The 22,336-nt window shown below is 40.6% G+C and overlaps 1 protein-coding gene across 5 annotated transcripts in view; it reads right to left on the bottom strand.

Moving 5' to 3' along the window:
• Positions 1-258: 258 nt before the first annotated feature.
• Positions 259-22,336, bottom strand: part of LOC111873189 (serine-rich adhesin for platelets) — a 94,074-nt gene continuing 71,996 nt past the window's right edge. For all 5 annotated transcript variants that reach the window (XM_023867697.2, XM_033754998.1, XM_033755000.1 and 2 more), the window contains 2 exons: positions 14,953-21,886; positions 259-3,709 (listed from right to left, as the gene is read on the bottom strand). In XM_023867697.2, coding sequence (XP_023723465.1) covers positions 771-3,709; positions 14,953-21,886 — 9,873 coding nt within the window. In that variant the 3' untranslated portion in view covers positions 259-770. The remainder of the gene's footprint in view (positions 3,710-14,952; positions 21,887-22,336) is intronic.

The raw sequence follows: 22,336 nt of genomic DNA, 5'->3' as shown, positions 1-22,336 counted from the left end.
TGGCATCAACAAAAACAAACAAAATGAACACTTCACACAACTGTCAAACTGAGCCACATACACTTATGGTGTACAGGTTCCTGTCCAATGGGGTTTATTTCAAGGTGGAAGTAGAACCTTCCTGACTGCATCCAACAAATGCAGCTCAGCCATAAATTAAAGACTGAAGTTTTAAATTAATGGTTTAGCCTACGCATGAACTACGGATATTAATTTCCTCAGGAAGGCCATATATATGTATATATACATATNCAAATAGGTCAGGAGCAAGCTATTTAAGTGACACTGTTCTTTGAATATTAAACTACCACAAGAACTCTTAAAATTTTTACTTTACTGGACTAGTAGTCAGTTTCAATACCTTATTTTACACAATAAAATGCTTATTGAAAGACTGAATCATTTTATTACAGGGGACTGTGATCCACACAATGTTTTACTACATTTTATATGTTTACATGTGTGTATGCATATGCACACACATACATGTATGTATGTATGTATGTGTATATATACACACGCATATATATGTACATATACATTTTTGTACTAAAGTGAAGTTAATCTGTACCTCAGCTGAAATTGACTGTTTTGACTAGATTTTAACTGAGGTACTAAACCATATAATTCATCATACAGTAAACTGTCCACTGTGAAACTGTCACAAAACTTTGGCAATTTTCAAGCAGCACTTGCTGCATTATGTGCATTTAAGTTTGCACTAAAATATGCACTGGCATCTAAAACTTAAACACAACGACTGAAAACCACTACCTTTTCTTTGTAACACTCATTTTGCCAATCTGCTTAGGAGGTTGTCCTTTCTTGATCAGTTTTTCAACCTTCACAATATGTTTCTTCTTTTTTGGTCGTTCTGGCGATCCATTGCAACACTGGCATTTCTTGATATGACCACGTCTTCTTGAAGATCTTGTGGGTTTCAGATGTGTTTCACATGTTCCTCCACTGGGACACTCATTTTTACCTTCCAAACATACCTTAGAAACAAGATCTTCCCCATCTGGGGTGGGCATCATATCAATTTCTGTCATGGAAGCAGGTGTAAGCTGAAGATCAGAGGGATCTACACTTGTAGCTTCACAAGTATCTCCCCTTCCCTGCTGTTTTGAACATAATCCATGTTGCTTTTTGTAACTACTGTCAACAGACGGGGACGCAACTGTTGACTCCTTTGTTGGCACATTTACTTTGGAGAGAGAAGGGATGCCCTTAATCTTCTTATCGTGTAACAAACCACTCTGATCAAACCTGTGTTCTCTGATTCTCGCACTCTTTGCATTAGATCCTATGAAATCACTGTCTGTTCCAGTGTCAGTGAAAAATCTCTTGTCTGGCCGATTCTTTTTGCTTGAAAGTATTTTTTCTGAATTTGTTGGACTTTTCCTATCGATTGAATCCATGCCATTTGTGCTAGACAATTTCAAGGTGCCATCAATGTTCTGAGGATCTGAAACTGGAACTTTGTTGAGAACAGTACGAAGCAAAGGGAATGCTGAAGACTGAACACACGCAACTGCTGAAGATGATGATTCATCATTACTGACCTCAACCACGTCCACATCAGTATTTGCCCCATCATCCAGTTGAGAAGACATCTGAGAAGAAGGACTCATTTCATCAGAATCTTCATCATCTGCGCCAATTTTATCCTGGGAACTTGAAGAGTCCCAAGTCTCTTGGGAATCTACATGGTCATTAAAATACTGATTGGGTCGTCGTGTTCGTTTAATGACTCGGCCAACATCTTGCCGACTAGAAGGAAGCTTCTTAGCATATGTGTAAGTAAATTTCTGAGCTGCAGTAAGTGTGGGTAATGGGTTTCTTGTATCTGATGTTTCTAGAAGATGGGCAGATGGCATCAAAGATAATGCTGCAGGAACTGGAGAAGGAATGGTTACATCCAATGAGGAAGCTACCATGCTAGTGGCAAAAGAATCGAGTGTTACACTGTCTTCACTTGATGAACTAGTAACAGGTAAGTCTACTTTGGGTTCAACATTTGATTCACATGGAATGGTTAGAGTCCCTGGTAGTACCTGCTTGGGACCTTTATCCTGCATCTCTTCTAATTCACTGCCTAAGTGTGCTGATGCTGTTCTTGGTGTAACACTAATCAGGGTTTTTGCTAAAATACTTTTCTCAGGCAATGAAATCCTCTGGTCACCAGGTAATGATCTTTCATTTCTATTACATTTGCCAGATGCAGGCTCTACTGTGTGCTCACTGGATGAACCAAGGACTAGACTAGTAGCAACCCCATCACTGGCATCACATTTTGAACTTCCATTCAATGATTCTTCCACAGAAGAGCTGCACTGTGATATGTTCTTGGAGTCATTATTTAGATGACAGCTTTGACCTGGTGAATTATCTTTCATCACATTTACCACAGCACTCGACTTCTCACGTCGCAAAAGGTTAACAGGGGTGTTACATTTGCTCCGCAATTTACCTGCCGAACGATATTTCCAATCACTGTATGACTTTTTAGACCCAAAAGTCCTGGTTTCACGTCTACTCTCTGAATCATCAGTGACCTGATTATCCACACAAGGGTCTTCATGATGTGATCCTTCCTGGCTACTTGATGAATATTCATGTCTGAAGTTTGAGCCCGAGTATGGTTCTGCAGTTTCCACAGTTTGACCACAGGGAGCATCTTGTATTGTTTGTTCAAAGCTAGGTGATGAACTTGGATCGAGCAGAAGATCAGCTTCTGGGAACAGTTCACTGGTGCTGGGTTCATCCACACCCAAATCTTCACATTCTTCTGACAAGCTTTTCTGCAACCTCAGTTCCCTCTCAAGTCTAGCCATTTTCTGGTGCATTATTATACGTTCCACTTTTTCTACTCGGCGTTTTTCTTCTGCTTCACTCTCTAGCTTACGATATGTGTGAACTGTATTTGGGTGAACATGAGAGTTTGCAGCTATACCTGCTTTCCTGCCAACAGGCAGAAACTTGACATCTGACAAGAATGAGCGTCTATCTTGTGAACCATCCTCAATCTCAGAAGCACCATCCCTGTCTGCTAGATGCAAAGCACTTCCCACCTGTTCTGTGGCCATGTATGATTCATCCTTCTGTACAACTGCTGGTTGAATGGCTACCCGTACTCGCTTCACCACAGGCATGTAACGCCAAGGAGAATCTTGGCTCTCTGACGTCATCTTTGTTGATGAACGATATGCCATGTCATTGATGTACTCCAAACGATGTGATGATTTGGATGGAACATAGTATGCTCCCGCTTCTGTTCCACTCCCTGTTCTAGCTGAAAACTCATGAGTCTGTGTTGTGTTCGTTCTGCATCCTGACTTTGGCACCATCTGACTTGTGCTCTCCATACCAGAGACCTGAGAGACTGGACCACTTTCTCGTCTGCAACTGCCAGGCACATTGCTGCAGCCTTCTGCCACATTTAACACATCACTAGAGGAGCTGCTGTTGCTGCTACTGCTGCTGCTACTGCCTCCACCACTGCTGCTACTGCTGCTGCTGCTACTGCTGTCACAGTTATCAGGCATGTTCCCCTCCTTGGCTTTTTGTAGGCCATTCTCCAGTAAGTGGAGATGGGAAGACCTGGACAACACTGTACCCTCCTGACTGCTCGTCCCCATGCACATGGTAACTTCTTGTGAAGATCCTGCAGTTCCATCTTGCAGAAATAACTCCTCATTCAGAGCACCTGAAGCATTAAGAATTAGATGTCAATATCAGAAAATGAAGTGGGCTTTTTACATATCATAGTATAACAAAAATGTCAGCTTTTAAGAAAATTGATTAGAGACAGGCTTTATTCCTGCCTTGACATATTTTCTATATACAGTTACCATACTGCCACTCTTTAGTAAAAATACAACTATATTCAGTAACAAGGCACTTTTAAGAAAACCTGATACCTTATTAATATTAAACTACTGTGTCCACCTCAAGAATCAAAAAGAAATCTCAAACTATTTCTGCAGAAAGTTTTAAAGGAGACAGAGCATGGCAAATACCTTCATAACAACAACAACAACAACAACAACAATAATAATAATAATAATAATAATAATAATAATCACCACCACACCTGTATGTGTTAATGAAATACTATATTCCTTGGAATACATATCTGGTAGCACACATTCTTGGTAAGGCTGAGCATTCATTACCAATATTCAGCTGATGTTGCACAAACAACCTATGTCTGTAAAATTCAGGACTGTGTGTATATAACTGAACACAAAATACTCACAAAGTTATCTATTCCATATAAAATATTCTCCCCCTGTACAATGATACACTGTTTCCAACATATCTTAAGGTCAATGAAGTAGCTCTGGAAGCTATTTTCTGGAATGATGCACAGTTGTGTCATAGCAGTCTTTATGGCTTGAATGTCATCACAGTGATGTCCTTCCATTGCTCATTTAAGCCAATGAGGTAGAGAAAAGTCATACGGGGGCAAATCTCAAAAATATGACATGTACATGAGTTGTTCAAGAAGTTCCTGAAATTTGTCTATAAATAACATCTTTCATTACTTAGAGCTTACTGAATATTACCCCCTTCAAAATTGTCCTCTTGCACAGCAATGCACCTCTCCCACTGCCTTTTCCACTTCTGGAAGCAATGTTCAATGGATCTTTGTGGTATCGCCTTCAAGTTATTCATCGCATTAGTGATGATGTCTTCCACTGTCTGAAATCCTCTTCTTTTAAGTGTAATTTTGAGTTTAGAGAACAGAAAAATGTCAGGAGGGGAGATGTCAGGTGAATAGGAGGGTTGTGGAAGGGTAGGAATTGAATGTTTTGCCTAGAACTGTCTAACTGACAATGCTGTGTGAGAAAGTGCATTATCTTGATGGAGGAGCTTCCTGCAGTCCACATTTCAGGTCACTTTCTGCATATGGTATCCTGCAGATGTCTCAGGACCGCCAGAAAAGAATTTTCATTAGTTTTCTGACATTCAGGAGCAAATTCATAATGCACAATGTCTCAATGATCAAAAGAAACAAGCAGCATTGCATTCGCTAGAGAGCACACATGTTGTGTTTTCTTGGAGTCAGACAAAACAGGACTCTTCCAGTGTGAAGACTGTTTGGTTTCAATGTCATAACTGTAAACCCGTGCCTCCTCACCAATAATATTTGGAGGAGATTTTAACAGATGGAAAACCACTGCAGTTTCTGACAGTCAAAAGAGTCTTGGCACAAATTCTGCTAAGACCAAATGCATTCCTAAATCTTCTGTTAAAAATGTGTGGCTTGAATCAACAGATATTCCAACCTCTTCTGCAACTTCTCAGAGTCAGCCGATGATATCCATGGATAAAGGCTCAGATCTCGAAATTCACGGTCAGCCAAACTGCTTATGGTCATCTGAAGTTCCTCCATTTTTAAAATATCTTAAGCATTCACAGGTTGTTGTCTGACTCAAGGCATCATCGCCATAAGCTTCACGCAACACATAGGTATCTGCAGCTGTTTTCCTTACTGTGAAACAGAATTTAACATGAATTCTTTGCTCTGTTACTGATTCCATATTAAACGCGACAACAACACATTCGATCACAAAACCAGTTATAAAAAACTAAATGGAATGTTTGATCTACTTGGAACAAAATGGCTTGTGTAGCTAACAGTCAGGTTTCTAGGTCAAACAACTACTGTGACCAACACACTGCTGACTTGTATATAAATTTCATGAACTTTTTGAACATACTAAATACAAAAAATGTTCATTTGTTTCTGTGCCAAACAAGTGTTCAGAAGTAAGTGTTGCAGAATACTTCTGCAAATGAAGTGGTTAATCCCTCATGACGAGATCCTAGGCACTGTAAGTAAAGTAAAGATATCCCTATAACAGGCCGTGGAGGCCCATAGGATTGTGCGATGTTGAGGTTCCCACATTTTCTAGACAATCAGCTCACAGATGGTGGTAAGGTTGTCAGCCTTATGCGCCGGCTGCCCTTTACCCCCCAAGAATATTCCAACAATATTCTTGGAACTCATTTCTGTTAGAGGATGAGTCGACTGCAGGGCCATAATGCGGCTGGAAGGATTACGTAAATTGAAAAAATCCAATGAGCTTATCAGGATTCGATCCTGCAACCTTCCGGCTTGTAGCATAGTGCCTCAACCAACTACGCTACTGTGTGCACCCCCCTGGGCACTGTACCTTTACAAATAATGAAAGAACAAAAAGTCCATTTCTGATGTTTCATGGTTTTTTATTGTGTGTGTGTGATAATTGTGTGGGTGGCCCTTGCGATCTGCTTTTCTTTGCTGTCTGAGGGTCACAATACAAATACAAATTCGTAAATGTGTCACTGTTGCATGGAGAAGTTCAGCACAATTTCAGAATGATTCTCTCAGTAGTCTAGAGTCAGTTTCAGCAGTATGACTCTCACAATCACACTGTCATGGCTGATTAATGTAGCCACTGTTGTATAGGGCAGAGGGGTAGCCCAACCTGGAATCATTTGCATTCTCTATTCTTATTCATTTCACAACCTACTATACTACTAACAATAAACAAGTCTAATGTGTCTTATTCGTTATTGTTTCTACAGATAATGATTACCCTGAAAAAAAACTTTTCTGCAATTTTTATTTTGGGGGGCATAAATTTCTGATGTCTTTCACATTTTTTACATATGCAGCATTACAGTGTGTGACACCATGTGTCCAAAAAAAAGAGAAAAACAATTCAAATTTCAGGGTGATAATAAACATTTTAAAGATGAATGGTACATGGCTTTTCCTCTGTGCATGTGAAGACTGAAGTTTTCACCAAGTGCCTGTTGTGCCATGAAGTGTGAACAAGAATACTACTTGGAATACTGTCACAGTCAAGACAATTTTCCACTGAAGTTTTAAAAAGCATATGAGAAATTGCAAGCCTTAAGAAAATAGTATATATGAACAGAAATGAACCACTAGCAAAGCATGTTATCAAGTAGCCAAAATATGAAGTCCTTCAGTGATGATGGGACTGTTAAAGGCTGTAGGCTAACATTGCATAATACACGGTTTTCAAACCATCGAACAATAAACAGGTCACTGAAGCAACAGGAAGACTACAGTTATCTGCAACAACTTGTGGCAGAAGAGTGGAACATGTTCGAAGATTTTTTCAATGTCAGCTGATGAACTGCATGAAGGTGAGTAGCTCTCAACTATTCAGCAGACTTGACATAAGCTTCACAGTCAATACTCTTTCTAAGACAGTAGTTCTCAACCTCTGTGAGACCACGGCTCACTAAATTATTTTTAGGACCCAGTATAATTGATGCCATGGCCCGGCGGTTGAGAAACACTGTTCTAATATACAGCATTAAGGCAGAAATTATGAAAGGAGAGTTTTTATCAATCATACAACTGACAGGCCAAATTAAAGAAACAGGTAACTTGAAGCCAATGAAAGTATTTCTCAAAACACATGAGCTTGACTGGAAAAACTTGTCACTGTGTACAGACAGCTGTCCTTCTGTGGCTGATAGTAATGTTTTTTTTTCTGTTTGTTGAAAAATATCTTAAAAACCACATCTATTGCCACACCATTCTATTAGAGCATTAACACGAAAGTTCAATGCAGACTTCAGAGACTTAAAAAAAGTTATCAAAACAGTTAACTATTTCTGAGCTACAGAATTCAATCATCATGTCTTTCAGTAGTTTCTTAAAGAAATGAACTTCAATGACGGTGTTCTGTATTGCTGAATGGCAAATAAGGGCGAAGATTTTGATGAATTTTATGAATGTGATGACAACCTGAAGTGGATAATTTTATTTGGTGGTTGAAACTTACTTTTATGACAGATATTACTGGCACATTAATGACATTAAAATGCACCTTCAAAGAGGAAAAAAATTATTACCAAAATGGCCAGCATCGATTTTCACTTGAAAAGAAAACTGAAATGTATATAGATGAAACTAAAATCCAGAATTTTAGAGGTCTTCCAAGATTCAAGGAAATTTATTAACGAAAATATTAGGGTGATACAAAAAGCACCTGCACTTTCGCTCCAGTCTGCTGAAGGTACAAGACAGCTGGTGACTGGATTTGACTCAGCCCAAAGTTTTTTCTGATGGCATCAGACAAGCAAGATGAGATGCAAGAAAACTATGTAGAAAAGTCATACACTTGTAACCTTCCATTCTAAATTCAGTTGTGTATGTTTGTGTGTGTAGTTTGGGGGGAATGGAGAAACTTACTGAATAAACTTCATACAAAAAAAAATAATTTAAGTTTATGAATTTCCAAAGATTTCAAGATCCTTACATCTCACTGAAAATCTATGGATTATACCAATTAAAGATATTTCAGAAAACAAGCATCATTAGTCCTGAAGTTAAGTGCCTGAAAGATGAACTCATCAGCTTTCAAGATGACATGCAACTGCACTGAAGGTTCCAGCAGAAACTTAAAACAAGCACTCCCTCTGAATCTGTTAGTATTCTTCCATAGAAACAAAGCCCTTCAATATGATCTTGTGCTAAAATAAGTCTGTAACTTTTTGACTCAACATAGCTCTGCAAAGTAACTTTCAATATGATGAAGTTCGTCAAACATAAACACAGGATATGACTCGCATATAAGCATTCTGGGTAATCATCTTTGACTTGCCACTTCAAAGCAATCAGCTAACATGGGCAATATTTTTTTTTNGTTTTGGGGGGAGGGGTTAAATCAGGAAAGTTCCAACTATTAATGTAAATTCAATTCTGTTTCCAACAGACTGAATTATCTTCTGTAATTCAAATAAATGTTATATTAATTAGTTTCTTTTAGCACCAGAGTCTTAATGTATAGCATTACTTAATAACAATGTGAATAAAATACATAATTATTATTGTTTTTATTCTATAAGTTTCATAGTTTCATACGGGCTGCAGCCTGATCTAGGCCATTCAAAATTATTACTGTCCATCACTGGACTTTTAACACTGCTGTAATGTATGATAATCCTGATTAGTGCTACCAGGTCAGTTCAAAAGTCCTATACTAAAGCAAAGAAAATTCCCACATTTCACGTCACCTTGTTGTAATCCAAAAATCATTACAAACTACATAAAGTGTGTACCCCAACTTTATTCTGGCCAAAACTTCGCCTCAGGGCCAAAGTTTCTTAAGTCATATATCTTAGCTAATATACAGCATGTTACAATGCCATGAGATGGTATGATGTACAAGGGTTCGATAAAAAGTAGTGGCAACACTGCTGTAACATGAAAGATGCGCATCAGGTGGCACTAGTGACGTCTGTAGCTGATAGCAGAAATTCAGTTGAAGTACTGCAGTGAGTGGCTCTGGCTGTGTTTCATTGAGTTCCACTGTGCATCGTTTTGAAGTGCAGGAGCCCAGTTCAAGCACCCTAACATGTTTACGAGAAAAGAACAATGCTCCTGGATAAAAATTGAAGTTGCACGAGGTCATAGTGCACAAAACTGTTATCAGGGACTGCGAGAAGCATGTGGTGATGCTGTTTTGCCATATCGCACAGTGGCACAATGGGTGAAATTGTTCTGTGAAGGGAGGGATGCCATTCAGGATGACCCCATGTTGATAACCACACAATTCAGCTTCTTGTTCTTTGCTGGGTCTCGATCGTCGATGGGCTGCACGGGAGTTAGCTGCTGAGGTAGGCATATGTCACGAAACCGTGCTCCACATTCTGCACGATATTCTTGGATACCGCAAAATAGCAGCGCGTAGGGTACCCAATACAATGTCTGAGGCACAACAATGGCAACATTATGCAACTGCACAGGACTTGTTCGACTGGTACCAGAGGGAAGATGATGACTTCCTTGGAAAGATCGTCACTCTGGACAAAACTTGGGCTCACTCATACGAGCCGCACTTGAAGCGACAATCAAATGAATGGAAGCATCCTGGCTCTCACCGTCCAAAGAAAGTGCGCCTTACACAGAGTAATGTGAAGGCAATGCTCATTGTGGCATATGACACTGATGGAGTGATACTGCACCACAGCGTACCTCAACGACAGACAGTAAACGCTGCCTACTACTGCAATTTCCTGCATAATCATCTTCATCCAGCACTCGGGTGAAAGCAACGACACTTATTGGCAACAAACCCCATCATCCTTCATGACAATGCAAGGGCTCGTACTGCTGACGCTGTCAAGGATCTCCTTCGCTGCTGGCGATGGGAGATACTGCAACATCTGCCATACTCACCCGATATGAGTCCATGCGATTATGGATCTCTTTGCCAAAATGAAAGAAACACTGCGAGGGACACAGTGACAACACAACAGAGGAGATTATTCGTGCTGTAGGGCAGTCACTGCTGGACATCAACAGAAGTGGACACGCTGATGGTCTACAACATCTTCCACAAATTTGGCAGAAGGTGGTACACATGGGGGCGATTATATTGAAGGAATGTAAGTGTGTTTACCTCAGGTAATAATGTCATTTAAGAACTATAGAGGCGTTGCCACTACTTTTAATCCGACCTATGTATATGTACATACAATTGATATTTATTTTTCCAAACAATTTAATTTTGGTTCTTCTGAAAGAAAAATGCAAATATATTACATTCTATACAAATACTCTCAACACTCTTTAGAATTTAAATCAGAATGTCTTGAGTGTCCCATGTTAGTTGGGTCACTTGTCACCACAGCATGGTGTGTCCTCAGGTTGCGGATGAAGATGGTCTCCAGATATGGAGAGCAGCTGCAAACATACTGAATAAGCAATCACACACAGCCGACAAGGGGTAGACCTCCAGCTTGGGGTTGGGATAACAACTCACCATAAAAAACAAGCTTGTTACGAAACAAAGGATTTTGGACTTGAACCGATTCTTTGGATAAACAAACTATGCTAAGGAAAATGGACATAAGATTTGGTACATGGAATGTAAGAAGTCTGTATAAGGCAGGTTCTTTCACGACAGTTGCAAAAGAAGTATCAAAATATATAAGTTAGATTTAGTGAAGTACAGGTCAGATGGGACAGAGGAGGCACCAAACCAGCAGGCCAATGTACATTTCTCTATGGAAAGGGGAATGAGAATCATAAATTAAGTAGTTTTTTTTTCTGCGCATAACAGAATCATATCATCAGTTAAGAGGGTAGACTTTGTTAGTGATAGGATGTCATGCATAATACTAAGAGACCACTGGTGTGATATCATTGTTCTGAATATTCATGCCCTAACAGATGATGCCCTACTGATGATATGATAACATATGTACGGAGAGCTTCTATGAGGAATTAGAACTTGTATTCAATAAATTCCCTAAATACCACATGAAAATCTTTTTACGAGATTTCAATGTCAAAGTAGGTTGGGAAGACATTTTCAAACCAACAACTGGGAATGAGAGTTTACATGAAATTAGTAATGATAATGGAGTTGGAGTAGTAAACTTTGCAACATCCAAAAATCTAACTGCCAAAAGTACAACATTTTATTCAGAAGGAAATCATTCCATCATTCAGTTCAGAACTTTCTTTCTTTTCATTTGCTGTATAATAACATAACAATTAGAATATACAGAACTATAATTTTGCCTGTAGTTCTGTATGGGTAGGAAACTTGGTACCTGACATTAAGGGAGGAACATAGACAAAGTGACAGTAGGCTGGAGAAAACTGCACAATAAGCAGCTCATAACTTCTACTCTTCACTTAGTATAATTAGAATATCCAAGTCAAGGATGAGATAGGTAGGACAAGTAGCATGAATGGGGACCAAAAATAACTGTGTATAGGAAATTGGTGGAAAAGTCAGAAGGAAAGAGACCACCTGGAAGACTAAGACATAAATGGGCGGATAAAATTAAAATGGATCTTAGGGAGATAGTATAAGGTGGTATGAACTGGACTGATATGGCTCACACATGGTGTGTGCTCCACTACCCTTGGCTACTGCATCAGCATCAGTTAAGCTAGCAAATAACATGGTTCCTGCCTACTAATCCTCAGGAGTTGGCAAAATAACACATTTTAAAAACTGTCATGTTCCTCTGCCACAACCTGTAAATTTCACCAATCATGAATATCTACAGAACAAGAAAGTGCATTGATGATGAAAAATATCATAGCATGATTGCAGGATTATGTAAACATCCATCCTCTGGTCCTTTCTAAACAGAAGCGACTGACGTTTTTGGACAAAATCAGCATGCTCTTGACTTTCATTATTTTGATTCTGAAATTCTGTACTTAATAAATGTAGGGAACCGAAAGCAAGTAACTGAGGGTCAGCTGTCATAAAAATAACCTACACTCAGGCCTCAGAGGTATGTCTCACAAATAAATATCCTCCAAATTACCCTTCAGCTGTAATGCTGCTTTGATGAGTACTACCTACTGTGATGTCATATCACAGTCTGGGCAATGTTTACTGGCGTTCTATTGTGCCTGATTGCCTTATTCTTCAGTACTAAAGGAGTGTAACCGCACCACTGAAATCCTTACCCTCCCCTCTCTTTTATTTCAGTAGCTTATAAAGAAGACAATAAGAATTAGAAGAAACAAAGGTTTAAGACACACAGTCAGAGCAAGGAGTAAGCGATGAGCAGATAGACCGAACTTGCGTGGACAAGGACATCTGCTAGTCCTTGCGTCCAAGCATCTGGTGTTGTTTACCAGAAGGGCAGAAATGATACTTCAAGGAACCCCACTGAGCTTCTTTAGAAATTGAGAATTTGACTTACAGCAGCAAGTCACTTTGAGAATTCAAGGAGTGACAGTTCCTACCAGCCATAAGTCAAAAGTGGGAGTGCCAGTAGATCATTAGCGACCCCTCATAAGTTGCATCGCTGTCAATTTCTCCGTTTGGTCTTTTAGGCCGAAACTCCCTCTAAAACAATCGGTCATTGGCCAGAATCAAAATTAAGCCAACTCCTCTTATTTGAATCAGCCTATCCGGGAAATTAGGAGGAGAGGAGAATAGGCGGATACAATTCAGTTAGGACCTCTGGCTCGGCAGAGAGTCCAGTTTAAGATTTTAGTCTGCTACAAACTTTCGAACTTGGCGGAGGCAACCCCCGTGATTATACTTGCTTGTTAAGTTAAATAATTCTTAGAAGTGCAAAATTTGGCCATAACTTAAAAGAGATCTAGCATAATCCATGAGCGGACGGTGGTAAGTCGACCTGATGGGTAATTTGAGCAAGTGCAACACCGGCTGCTTGAAAGCTGAAACTAAGTCTGATTGTGTGGATTTATACCGCCGAGTGACTGTAAGAAAACAATAAAGTGTTCTAGTGGTACAGTGCATTGTGTTGGTTAGAAGTGCTTCACCCTCACTTGTCCGAGCCTGACTCGTAGCCGACCTGAGGAGAGACTCACCGCCAGGAGCTAGTCAAACCCATCGCCAGCTTCCACCCACCCACGCCTTGCTCCTTTACAATGAATCGCAAACAGCACCTAGCTGTTTGCTGGCGCCCATAACGTCAGGTACCATCCTGAAATTCCAATCCGTAACTAGCAAAGGAAAGAGGAAGCGGTGGAGCCTGGTCAAGCCGGAACCAGCCACGACCTAACAACTTCAGCAGCGGCAGCACCAGGTAGGGCAGTCAAAGTGACGCCGAACGTAAGGCGAACAAGACGGACGGTAAAAAAAAGGTGGCAACCAACTTGTGGGCTGGAAGCCTCAAGGGAGAACGGTTAAAGGAGGACATAGTACATTACTCTGAAATATCAGTAAACATCTACCAGATTATATGGCCTAACATCAAAGATAATACCCCTTAATTGAAAACATGCATTCTTCTCACACAACTAACCTTTTTTTAACATTATGCAGCCATGACTTTCAAACCAACTGTAAAGTTATATTATGAGTAGTAGTGCTCAGATATTTTATGAGCAGTCTTCAAAATATAAGGATAAAAGTGTATATAAACTGTGCCTGTAAATACAATATAGGGGTACAAGAAGAAAAAGGGTGACAGCTGTTTGATGAGCATGAAAATGAATGAATTAAACCAATTATTCCTGAAATGAACATTTTCCTTCACTATCAACTTAATTCAGATTAAAAATCACAAAATGACTATGGAACACCTTCATAACTAAAGTTTCAAAATTAAATTATGCCATTTGTCACTGTTCTCATTCTGTATATATAAAGTCGGGTAAATAAGCTTTGAGATTCACTTTTAGTTTCAAGCCAGGTGATCTGGCAATTCCGTTACTTCAAATGTTAGGTGATGCAAAAATTTTGTGTTAAATCTGCAGAAATAGCCAAAAGGCCAAACACAAGTCCATGGAGTGGAGAATAAAGAATTCCCTCCTTGTTCAAGAAGCCACAGCTGTCGAAGTTCATAGCCAAAAGAATGCTGATCACATTTTTGACATCAGGGGTATCATACACTTTGAATTTGTACCTGAAGGGACGACTGTTAATCAAACATTCTATGTGGAGGTGTTCAAAAGGTTTATTGATGATGTGAAGCACAAACAAAGAGAGCTTTGGATAGATTGCTCATTGATTCTTTCACATAACAATGTGCTGGAAAATTCTTCACTTTTTTATCAGGAAAAAGACTAAGCACAGTGGATCGAGCAGTAAGGCTTCAGACTAGTATTCTGGAGGTGTCCAGTTCAAATCTCAGCCAGGACACTGATTACAATGAGGGGATTTCACCATTTCACTCAGTCTCTCCAAGAAAATATCATAGGACACTACCTTAAGTTAGCCAATGCCCACCGTTATTCAACATCTCCAATCATCTGATGTTACAAAGCCTGAGCTACTGATAGAACAATTTTTAAAGTAAAACATGAAAAAATAATCTCCATAAAAACTGACAAGTCACTTATGAAATATTTACATGCATATGGTGAAAATGGATGCAAATCTATCTCTTGTACAGCACCAATTTGTACTTTGCAGGAAATGCAGTAAACACAAGGATCATGAAAATCAAGTAATGGGCATTACTTACTTGTACATAAAGTATTAGTTCCTGCAGTCTGATGCAATGCTGCATCTTCATGTTGATCAGCTGAGTTTGCTGCCTGATGAAGCTTAGACGGAGAAGTTGCACATAAAGGATCTGAATGCTGATTGGGACCACACTGATCTAAAGAATCAGAAATCTTCACTGATTCCACCTCCAACCTAGGTTCTATCCTTCCAGCAGAACTTCCATCCGACTTCCTGGATTCAAGCTTGGCACAGGAAGTGGTAACTGACACATGATCACCCCTACTTTCCGCACTCTCTGAGGGAATGGCGCAATTTTCTGTACCAGATTTTGCTATAGGTTGTACATCATTTCCTGCATCTTTCACAAGTCTGTTAGGGAAATTTGTATTTCTGAGGGAATGCTGTGTCACAAAGTCAACACCAAGACACTGCACACTTGTTGCATGAGACTGAGTCATAGGATTAGTTTCTATTCTACACTCAGAAACTGTTTCCACTGGTAGCTCATGATCACATGCCTGGGAAGATTCGTTGTTAGTGGTTAACTGTTCAATCAAGTTTGATGAGATGATGCTAGAATTTGATGAATTCAAGGCAACAATATTTGACTCAAGACTAACCGAAGAAACTTGTCTGACACTTGGATATGTTAACCTATCTACTGTAACTGATGTTGGTACAGTGGCTGATGTACTGGTTGACATGATACCACCTACAGGTGTAGAAATTCTATCATGAAACGACGTGGGTATTCCCCTTCGAATCAAACCAATTGCCTGTGAAGTCGTAGCAGCATTCAAAAGTAATGTTTCGCCAGAACTAATGATACTCGAAGATTCTGTTCTTATTGTACTATCCTGCAAAACATTTTCTAAGCCTGATTCTGGAAAGGAAAGTGCTTGAGCTATTGTCGAAGTAACTACACTGCCAACCTGACCAGAGAGGTGATGACTTCCTGGAGGTAATACTACTGGGGGTTGAGCAGTAACACCTGATAATGCCTGTGAAGATATACTACCTACAGGCAATTTCACCTGTTTCACTGTAGCAGGCTGACCAAGAACAGAAACTGGAGCTGCAATTCCAGATTTATTGATTTGTCGCACTACCAATGCAGTCCCCTGCATCGTACTCATTCCTGGTGTCATCTGCAGTGATCCACCAGGGACTGTCACTTGATGAACACGTATAACTTTTGAACCTTTGGATGAAACTACCACAGGCCGTGCTGTTAAGCCTGGAGCCACAGGTACAATCACCTGACGCACCCCTGCAAATAATGTTGGCACTGTGGCAGAGTTTCCTGCCACGATAGGTTTTCCAACACCTGTTGCATCCACAGAACTGGGTACACTGTCCTGCACTATCACTGTCCTCCCCTGGATGCCACTCCCGTCTGTGAATATGAGTCCATGCTGTGTTGTCTGGTGCAATGTCACTGGTGACTGCTGCCCATCAGATTGTTCCTGCTCGTGAGAATGAGAACTCTGTTCTTGTGACTGCTGATCCTGCTGCTTTGAAACATCCTGCAATTCACCTGAATCTGACACCATGCTCCTCAGATTCCCTGTCTCAGTGCTCATTTCCACGGATGGAGTGGCTCTCAAACTTAGAGGTTCGTCTGGATTCTGCGAAGATGGGGCGGGAGAATCCTGAATATGGGACAACTGAGTAATTCCACTTGAACTGTCTTCACTTCCCATAGTTCGAGGATCATCTGCTCCAGGACTCATTTCTTGGGCTGCTGAGGAAGACTGCTGCCCTAAAAGTTTCACCTTTGTTTGTGCAGATTTCTTTCTTTTAGAAGACTGATTTGCATTTGTAGGAGGGTTAGAACGGCGACGAGGAGCTGGTTTATTGTTGAGGTCAGGGGAATTGCGCAGCTGCTCTGCATATTCATCTAAAATTGCATAAATCCTCTGAGCAGTTTGCTCATCTTCTTGGGGCTTCTGCTGTGGCTTTGGTACAGGTGACGATTTTGAAGTGGTTGTTGCTGTACCAGACTTCACAGATTTTGACTTTGAGGACTTTGATGATTTGGGAGGCGACTTCCCAGAAGAAGTGGAAGTAGCAGATGGTGCAGGAGTCACACATGGACTAGAAGAGCTTTGTGAAGTTACACTCAGTGCAGGTGAAGCTACAGGCTGACAGTTACTTGTCACTACGACGACTGGAGATGACATCTTTCCTGTTACACTAACTCCTGCAACACTACCTGCAGGAACAATGCTTGTTGTTCGAATTGTTGAAGCTTGTGTCACATAAGTTACGTTCACCCTGGATGTTGCTCCTGTTGTTGAAGCTACTGGAAACAAATCTTGTGAATAAGTACTGGGTGTAGACTGACTTCTAGTACAAGATGTGAACTCCATACCAGTGTTTGTTGTTGAAGATGTTGCCTGTGTCAGTAGCAGCTGTTGGGTGAGTACAGTATGCTGTGGCTGAGGTTGGACTGTACTTCTTTCCTTCATTTGTGATGTGTTGGTCACATGTTCAAGAACAGATTCAAATTCCCTTAACTGTTCTAGAGTTGTTGAGCTCACTGTAGGCTCAATTGAACCATGTCTAATCAAAGTCTCTGATGCTCCCACATTCTGAGATATCCTTGTGTTTACATTAGAATTTAATGTAGAAGACACGGGAGACACCAGGACTGACCGAACAGCCTGCTGCCTCAATGGCGAGGCAACAGTGGTAGCAGAAGACCGAGCTATAAGATTCCCTCCCCCAGGAATGTGCAACACTGGTCGAACATTTCTGATTGTTGGACCCACTTGTCTAGCAACAGTTTTCTGAACTGACATTATCCTGTGTACAGCAGCTGCTGTAACAAGTGTTTGCTGTTGCTGTGTTGCTGAATTATTCACCTCTTCGTCAGATGAACTCTCTACTACACACACTTCTGGTTCCCTTAACTGTGAAGTACTGGTTGCTTGGTTTGCCATGCCACTCAGTGTATTTGAGCGGTGAGTACTCTGCAGAGCTGTTGCCAGCATTCTGTTCCTCTTCATTGCATCTTTGGTCAATACTGGAGAAGAAGGTGTAGTTATAGCAACAGCCACAGAACTTGGCAGCCCATCAGGCAACTGTACCTGCTGAACGCTTTCAGATGACTGAGAGGTTTTGATATCTGAAGTTCTCCTGGCAGAAATGGTGCTGGCAAGAGCTGTTCCAGCACTAGATTTGACTAAAGTGGTTGTATCAGGATGCATGTATATAACACCTGATGAAGTCTGTATAGCTTGCACAGTCATTCCCGCCCTAAGTGCTGCAGACACAGCAATTCTAGGAGATCCTTGCAAAATGCTGAACACAGATCCTGTGCTAGTAAGGTGAAGCGTAGAAGGTATTGCAACATCTGCAGTGCTGGAAGATTCATTCTGAGGACCCACTGTTACAGGAGGATGAGAGACTATGTTACTCATATTCGTTGTCTGAACAGCTTTGGAAAGTACTGTGCTTGGAACAGCAGATGCTTGTGCTACAGTCTCTTGGGAAACTGTGCTACGTGGTGGATTGTCTTCATCTTCACTTCTCCTGACAGTACTGCTCTGGGATCCTCCATCTACAGTAGTACTGGCCTGATTGTTGTATATTGTTTTCCCAAAAGCTTGTTGGAACTTGGGTAAAGTAGCAGTCTGAGTTGAACCTTGTTTCAGTCCTCTGTTAGGTGCACTTTTATCTCTGCTTGGTGAATCCACAGATGCAGGAAATCCTGCAAAATCCTCTTCATATACGGAATGGGTAGATACTTGTTGTTGTTGCTGCTGTTGCTGTTGCTGTGACTGTTGCTGCTGAATGAGGCGTTGATTTTGCTGTTGCAGTTGTGCCTGCTGCTGCTGCTGCTGGTGTTCAGTGCATAATGAAGATGATGGTGCACTGGTGGATGCATCAGCATGATCAGCAAGAATGCTTCTAGGACCTGCCTGTGTACAGATGACAGGTTTTATCTGAAACTTGGGACTTTTGCATACTAACTGAAGCATCTGGGAATCTGATGTCACAGCAGGATTATCTGGTAATGTAGGAATTGAATTAGTACAATTCTTGGAAGATATAATACTTGCTATTACATTTAAGTCCACTCCTTTTACAACTGGAAATGGACTTACAGAATTAACATGATGAGAATGATTAGTGTGGTGAGCAGGATTAAGTAATGAGGGACCTGAACAAGTATTTGTCTCTAATGTCACTGGCTTTTGAACAACTGGAGTGTTTCGCAGAATCTCATTCACTTCACTGGTTGAAGTCAGATATCTAATATCTGATAGTGAATTCAACTTTGTTTTATCCTGTGAAACAAACTCTAAAGCTGATGAAGTGTGCTGTAGTGAAGCAGATGATGCTGCTGGAACTTGCTGGCCTCCCTCACTAAGAGTATTCCTGAGAATCTCTGTAACTTCACTGGGTGATGTCAGATATTTTACTTCTTGTCTTAAACTCTGCTTCTGTTTAGCCAGACTTGTACATGTTAGAACCTGTGAACCTGTCTGGACCTGAACACTGCCTTCTCCAAGTGTACTTCTCAGAATCTCATTCACTTCACTGGTTGTAGTCAAGTACTTTACTTCTGACTGCTGGTTTGATTTTGATTTTGCCTGCCCTAGCATAGATATGCTAGGGCTTTGTACTGATGCTGCTGAAATAGCTATCTGACCTTGAGGATTCTGAATGGGTGTGGTTGTACTTGACTGTGAAGGCTGAGAATGGGTAGATATGCTACTCACATTTGGACCCAACTCCAGATCTTGACCTGAGGTCCCACCTGAAGAGTTTCCTGAAGAGTGAGCATTTTGTGAATGTGCTGCTTTCGGAGGGTGGCAGGAATTTCCCTGACTGTTGTCACTTGTGGATGGTGGATTTCTAGGCAACTGTACAACCTGTACTGTGGCTTCTGAAGGTGGTGGTACAATCATGTCCAATGAATTCAATCCTGGAACAGCCTTCACTAAAAGATCACTTTTCATATATTCATGTCTATTCACATCTCCAACCAATGAATGGGATAAGGGAATCCGATTTTTTCCATCAACGTCATAAGGGATATTTTTACTCTGGCTGGGTTTTCTGGACAGGATACCTGGAGTAATTTGGGAAAGAGGATTTCCTGGTCTATTATTTGCTTCAGCTAACACCCTGCTCGATTTGAGATCCTGATGTGAAACATCTGCCCTGGTTAGAACTATACGTGGGTTTAAATTCAAAGTACTTAGCATGGGTGCAAACTTAGCATATGTTACACCATGCCCTTCTCTTGCAGATGGACTTTCCTTATTTCTGCTGTGCAAAATTTGTGATAAGTGATCTCGAGCACTGTTCTTTGTATTGTGAGGTCTGAACATTCTTAATGTCTTCAGAACAGAAGGATCACTTGAATGTTTATCTGGATTCGTAATATTGTTGATGGAAGGTACTGAAGGGAACTGTGTATTTGAAACTTCTTTGCCATTATCACCAATCTGTGCAAATATATTCATTACATCACTATTAGACAGATCACTTGTCAAGTCACCATGGTTTAGGTCATCATTCATCATAACTCGGAAATGAGAGATGTCATTCAATTGTTTCCGGTCAACTCTTTTACCAGATGATGTCTTTTCCTTTCTCCCAATCTTCTCCTTTCTTGGCTTGTCAACTCTGAAGCCATCACTTCCAAGACTATCATCAGTCACACTATCTTGTGTACCAGTATCTGAATCAGATACTGACAGAGATGGTGGCCTATAGTTCTTATGCTTAATCTTTTCTTTCCTTTGACTGGAGTCATAGTCAGAATCTGAAGAATCCAACCTGTGCACTTTCCTTCCTCTGGTACGAGATCTGGGTGCAAGAGAAGAATCAGAGTCAGAATCCGCTTGCATGCGCCTTGCACGTCTTTTGTATGAACGGTTAAAATAACCTTCCGATGTATCACTGCTAAGGTCAGCCCACTGTTCATATCCTTTCTCAATGCCATAATACTCATCCTTTTCATCTTCACCACTTGGCCAATCCTTAAACTGATTGTAATCAATATTCAAGAATTTCAACTCCTTGGTAGTATTTCTCATTTCCTCACAGTTCTCCAAATATTTCTCACACATTATACTAAGTTCCGCCCAGTCTAAAACCCAACTAAGCATCTGATAACGAGGACTACTAAGTACAACCGCCAAATCATCACAAAGCTGTGGAGTCAATCCTAGTGTCTCTGCATCCAGCACTTGGTTCGGGGCAGACAGCACATCATAATTCAAAGATTCTGTCACAGTATTTCCTTTGATTAAGATCAATGCATCAAGTGTACGTTCTTTCTTCTCTACACCAGATGGGTCCACAGAAGAAGATTCTATTCCAGTGAATTCACCACATTCAGGACAAAGTTCACCAAGAGCACCACCAGTACTAGGGTCAAATGGAGGATGGAGGTTACATCTATTCCTTTGTAGATGGAAGTCCGAAATATTTTGTTCATCTTCGGAACTATGAGATGACAAAACTTCATTTGAATGGTCAAACCTCATGGCCATCCCTTGGCCAGTGTCTACCTCAACATGACTGTTCTGATTTTCCCCATCAATGCAGTGAAAACTTAAGTCCATATCCTCTGTCCCTGTATTTTGTAATTTGCTCTCACTAACACTCCTCTTATCTCCTACATCTACAGCAGTCACTTCAGCAGGAAGACAAAGACACTTCCCACTTGCAACAGCCATTTCTTTGATACGTTCATAACAAACTCGAGTTGGATTTAAGGAAAATGCAGTTAGGACACACTCACGGCACACCCCCACATTGTCTTTAACCAAGTCAGCAAGCTTCAAGAAACCATCAGATAATCTCACTTCTGCCTCCCGAACTTTCTCTTTGTCATTTTTCATCTTCTGCTGTTCCAACTCATTCATGTCAGTTGTAAGTCCCTTAATATACAATTCAATGCAGAGAGATTTCAGTGCATCTCCAAACTGAAATAAAAGAAAGACACATCTCAAATGTAACTTATTAAAACAAACACAAACTAATTTTCATTTCAACTTTAAATCTTGATGTGCACGGCCATCACACGGCTTTCTCTCTAGGTGCTGATGATTCATGTGAGCAGCACTATGGCATTAATGGACTTGGCCATCTGAACTGGTCAGCAATGTGACTGTATTTCTTTTGCTACAATGACAACCAGACTGAGGTTCAAGTTATTTGTGCAGGGTTTTGGTTTTCACCCCAGTGATTTTCTTAGTCTAGAAATCATGGGAGACAGAACTATCGATGCTTGTAATTCAATTCTGGATCTTCTGCAACCAAAATATCATGACATGTTACAGTAAAACCATGCAAGGAAGATGCAATTATCTACCAGAAACAACTGACAGCATTGAAAGTGAATTCAGCACTCCTAGTGACTGTGAACACAGATG

The sequence above is a fragment of the Cryptotermes secundus genome, unplaced genomic scaffold (genome assembly GCF_002891405.2).
Source record: "Cryptotermes secundus unplaced genomic scaffold, Csec_1.0 scaffold540, whole genome shotgun sequence".
NCBI lineage: Eukaryota > Metazoa > Arthropoda > Insecta > Blattodea > Kalotermitidae > Cryptotermes > Cryptotermes secundus.
This window is presented reverse-complemented; position numbering and strand designations above follow the sequence as displayed.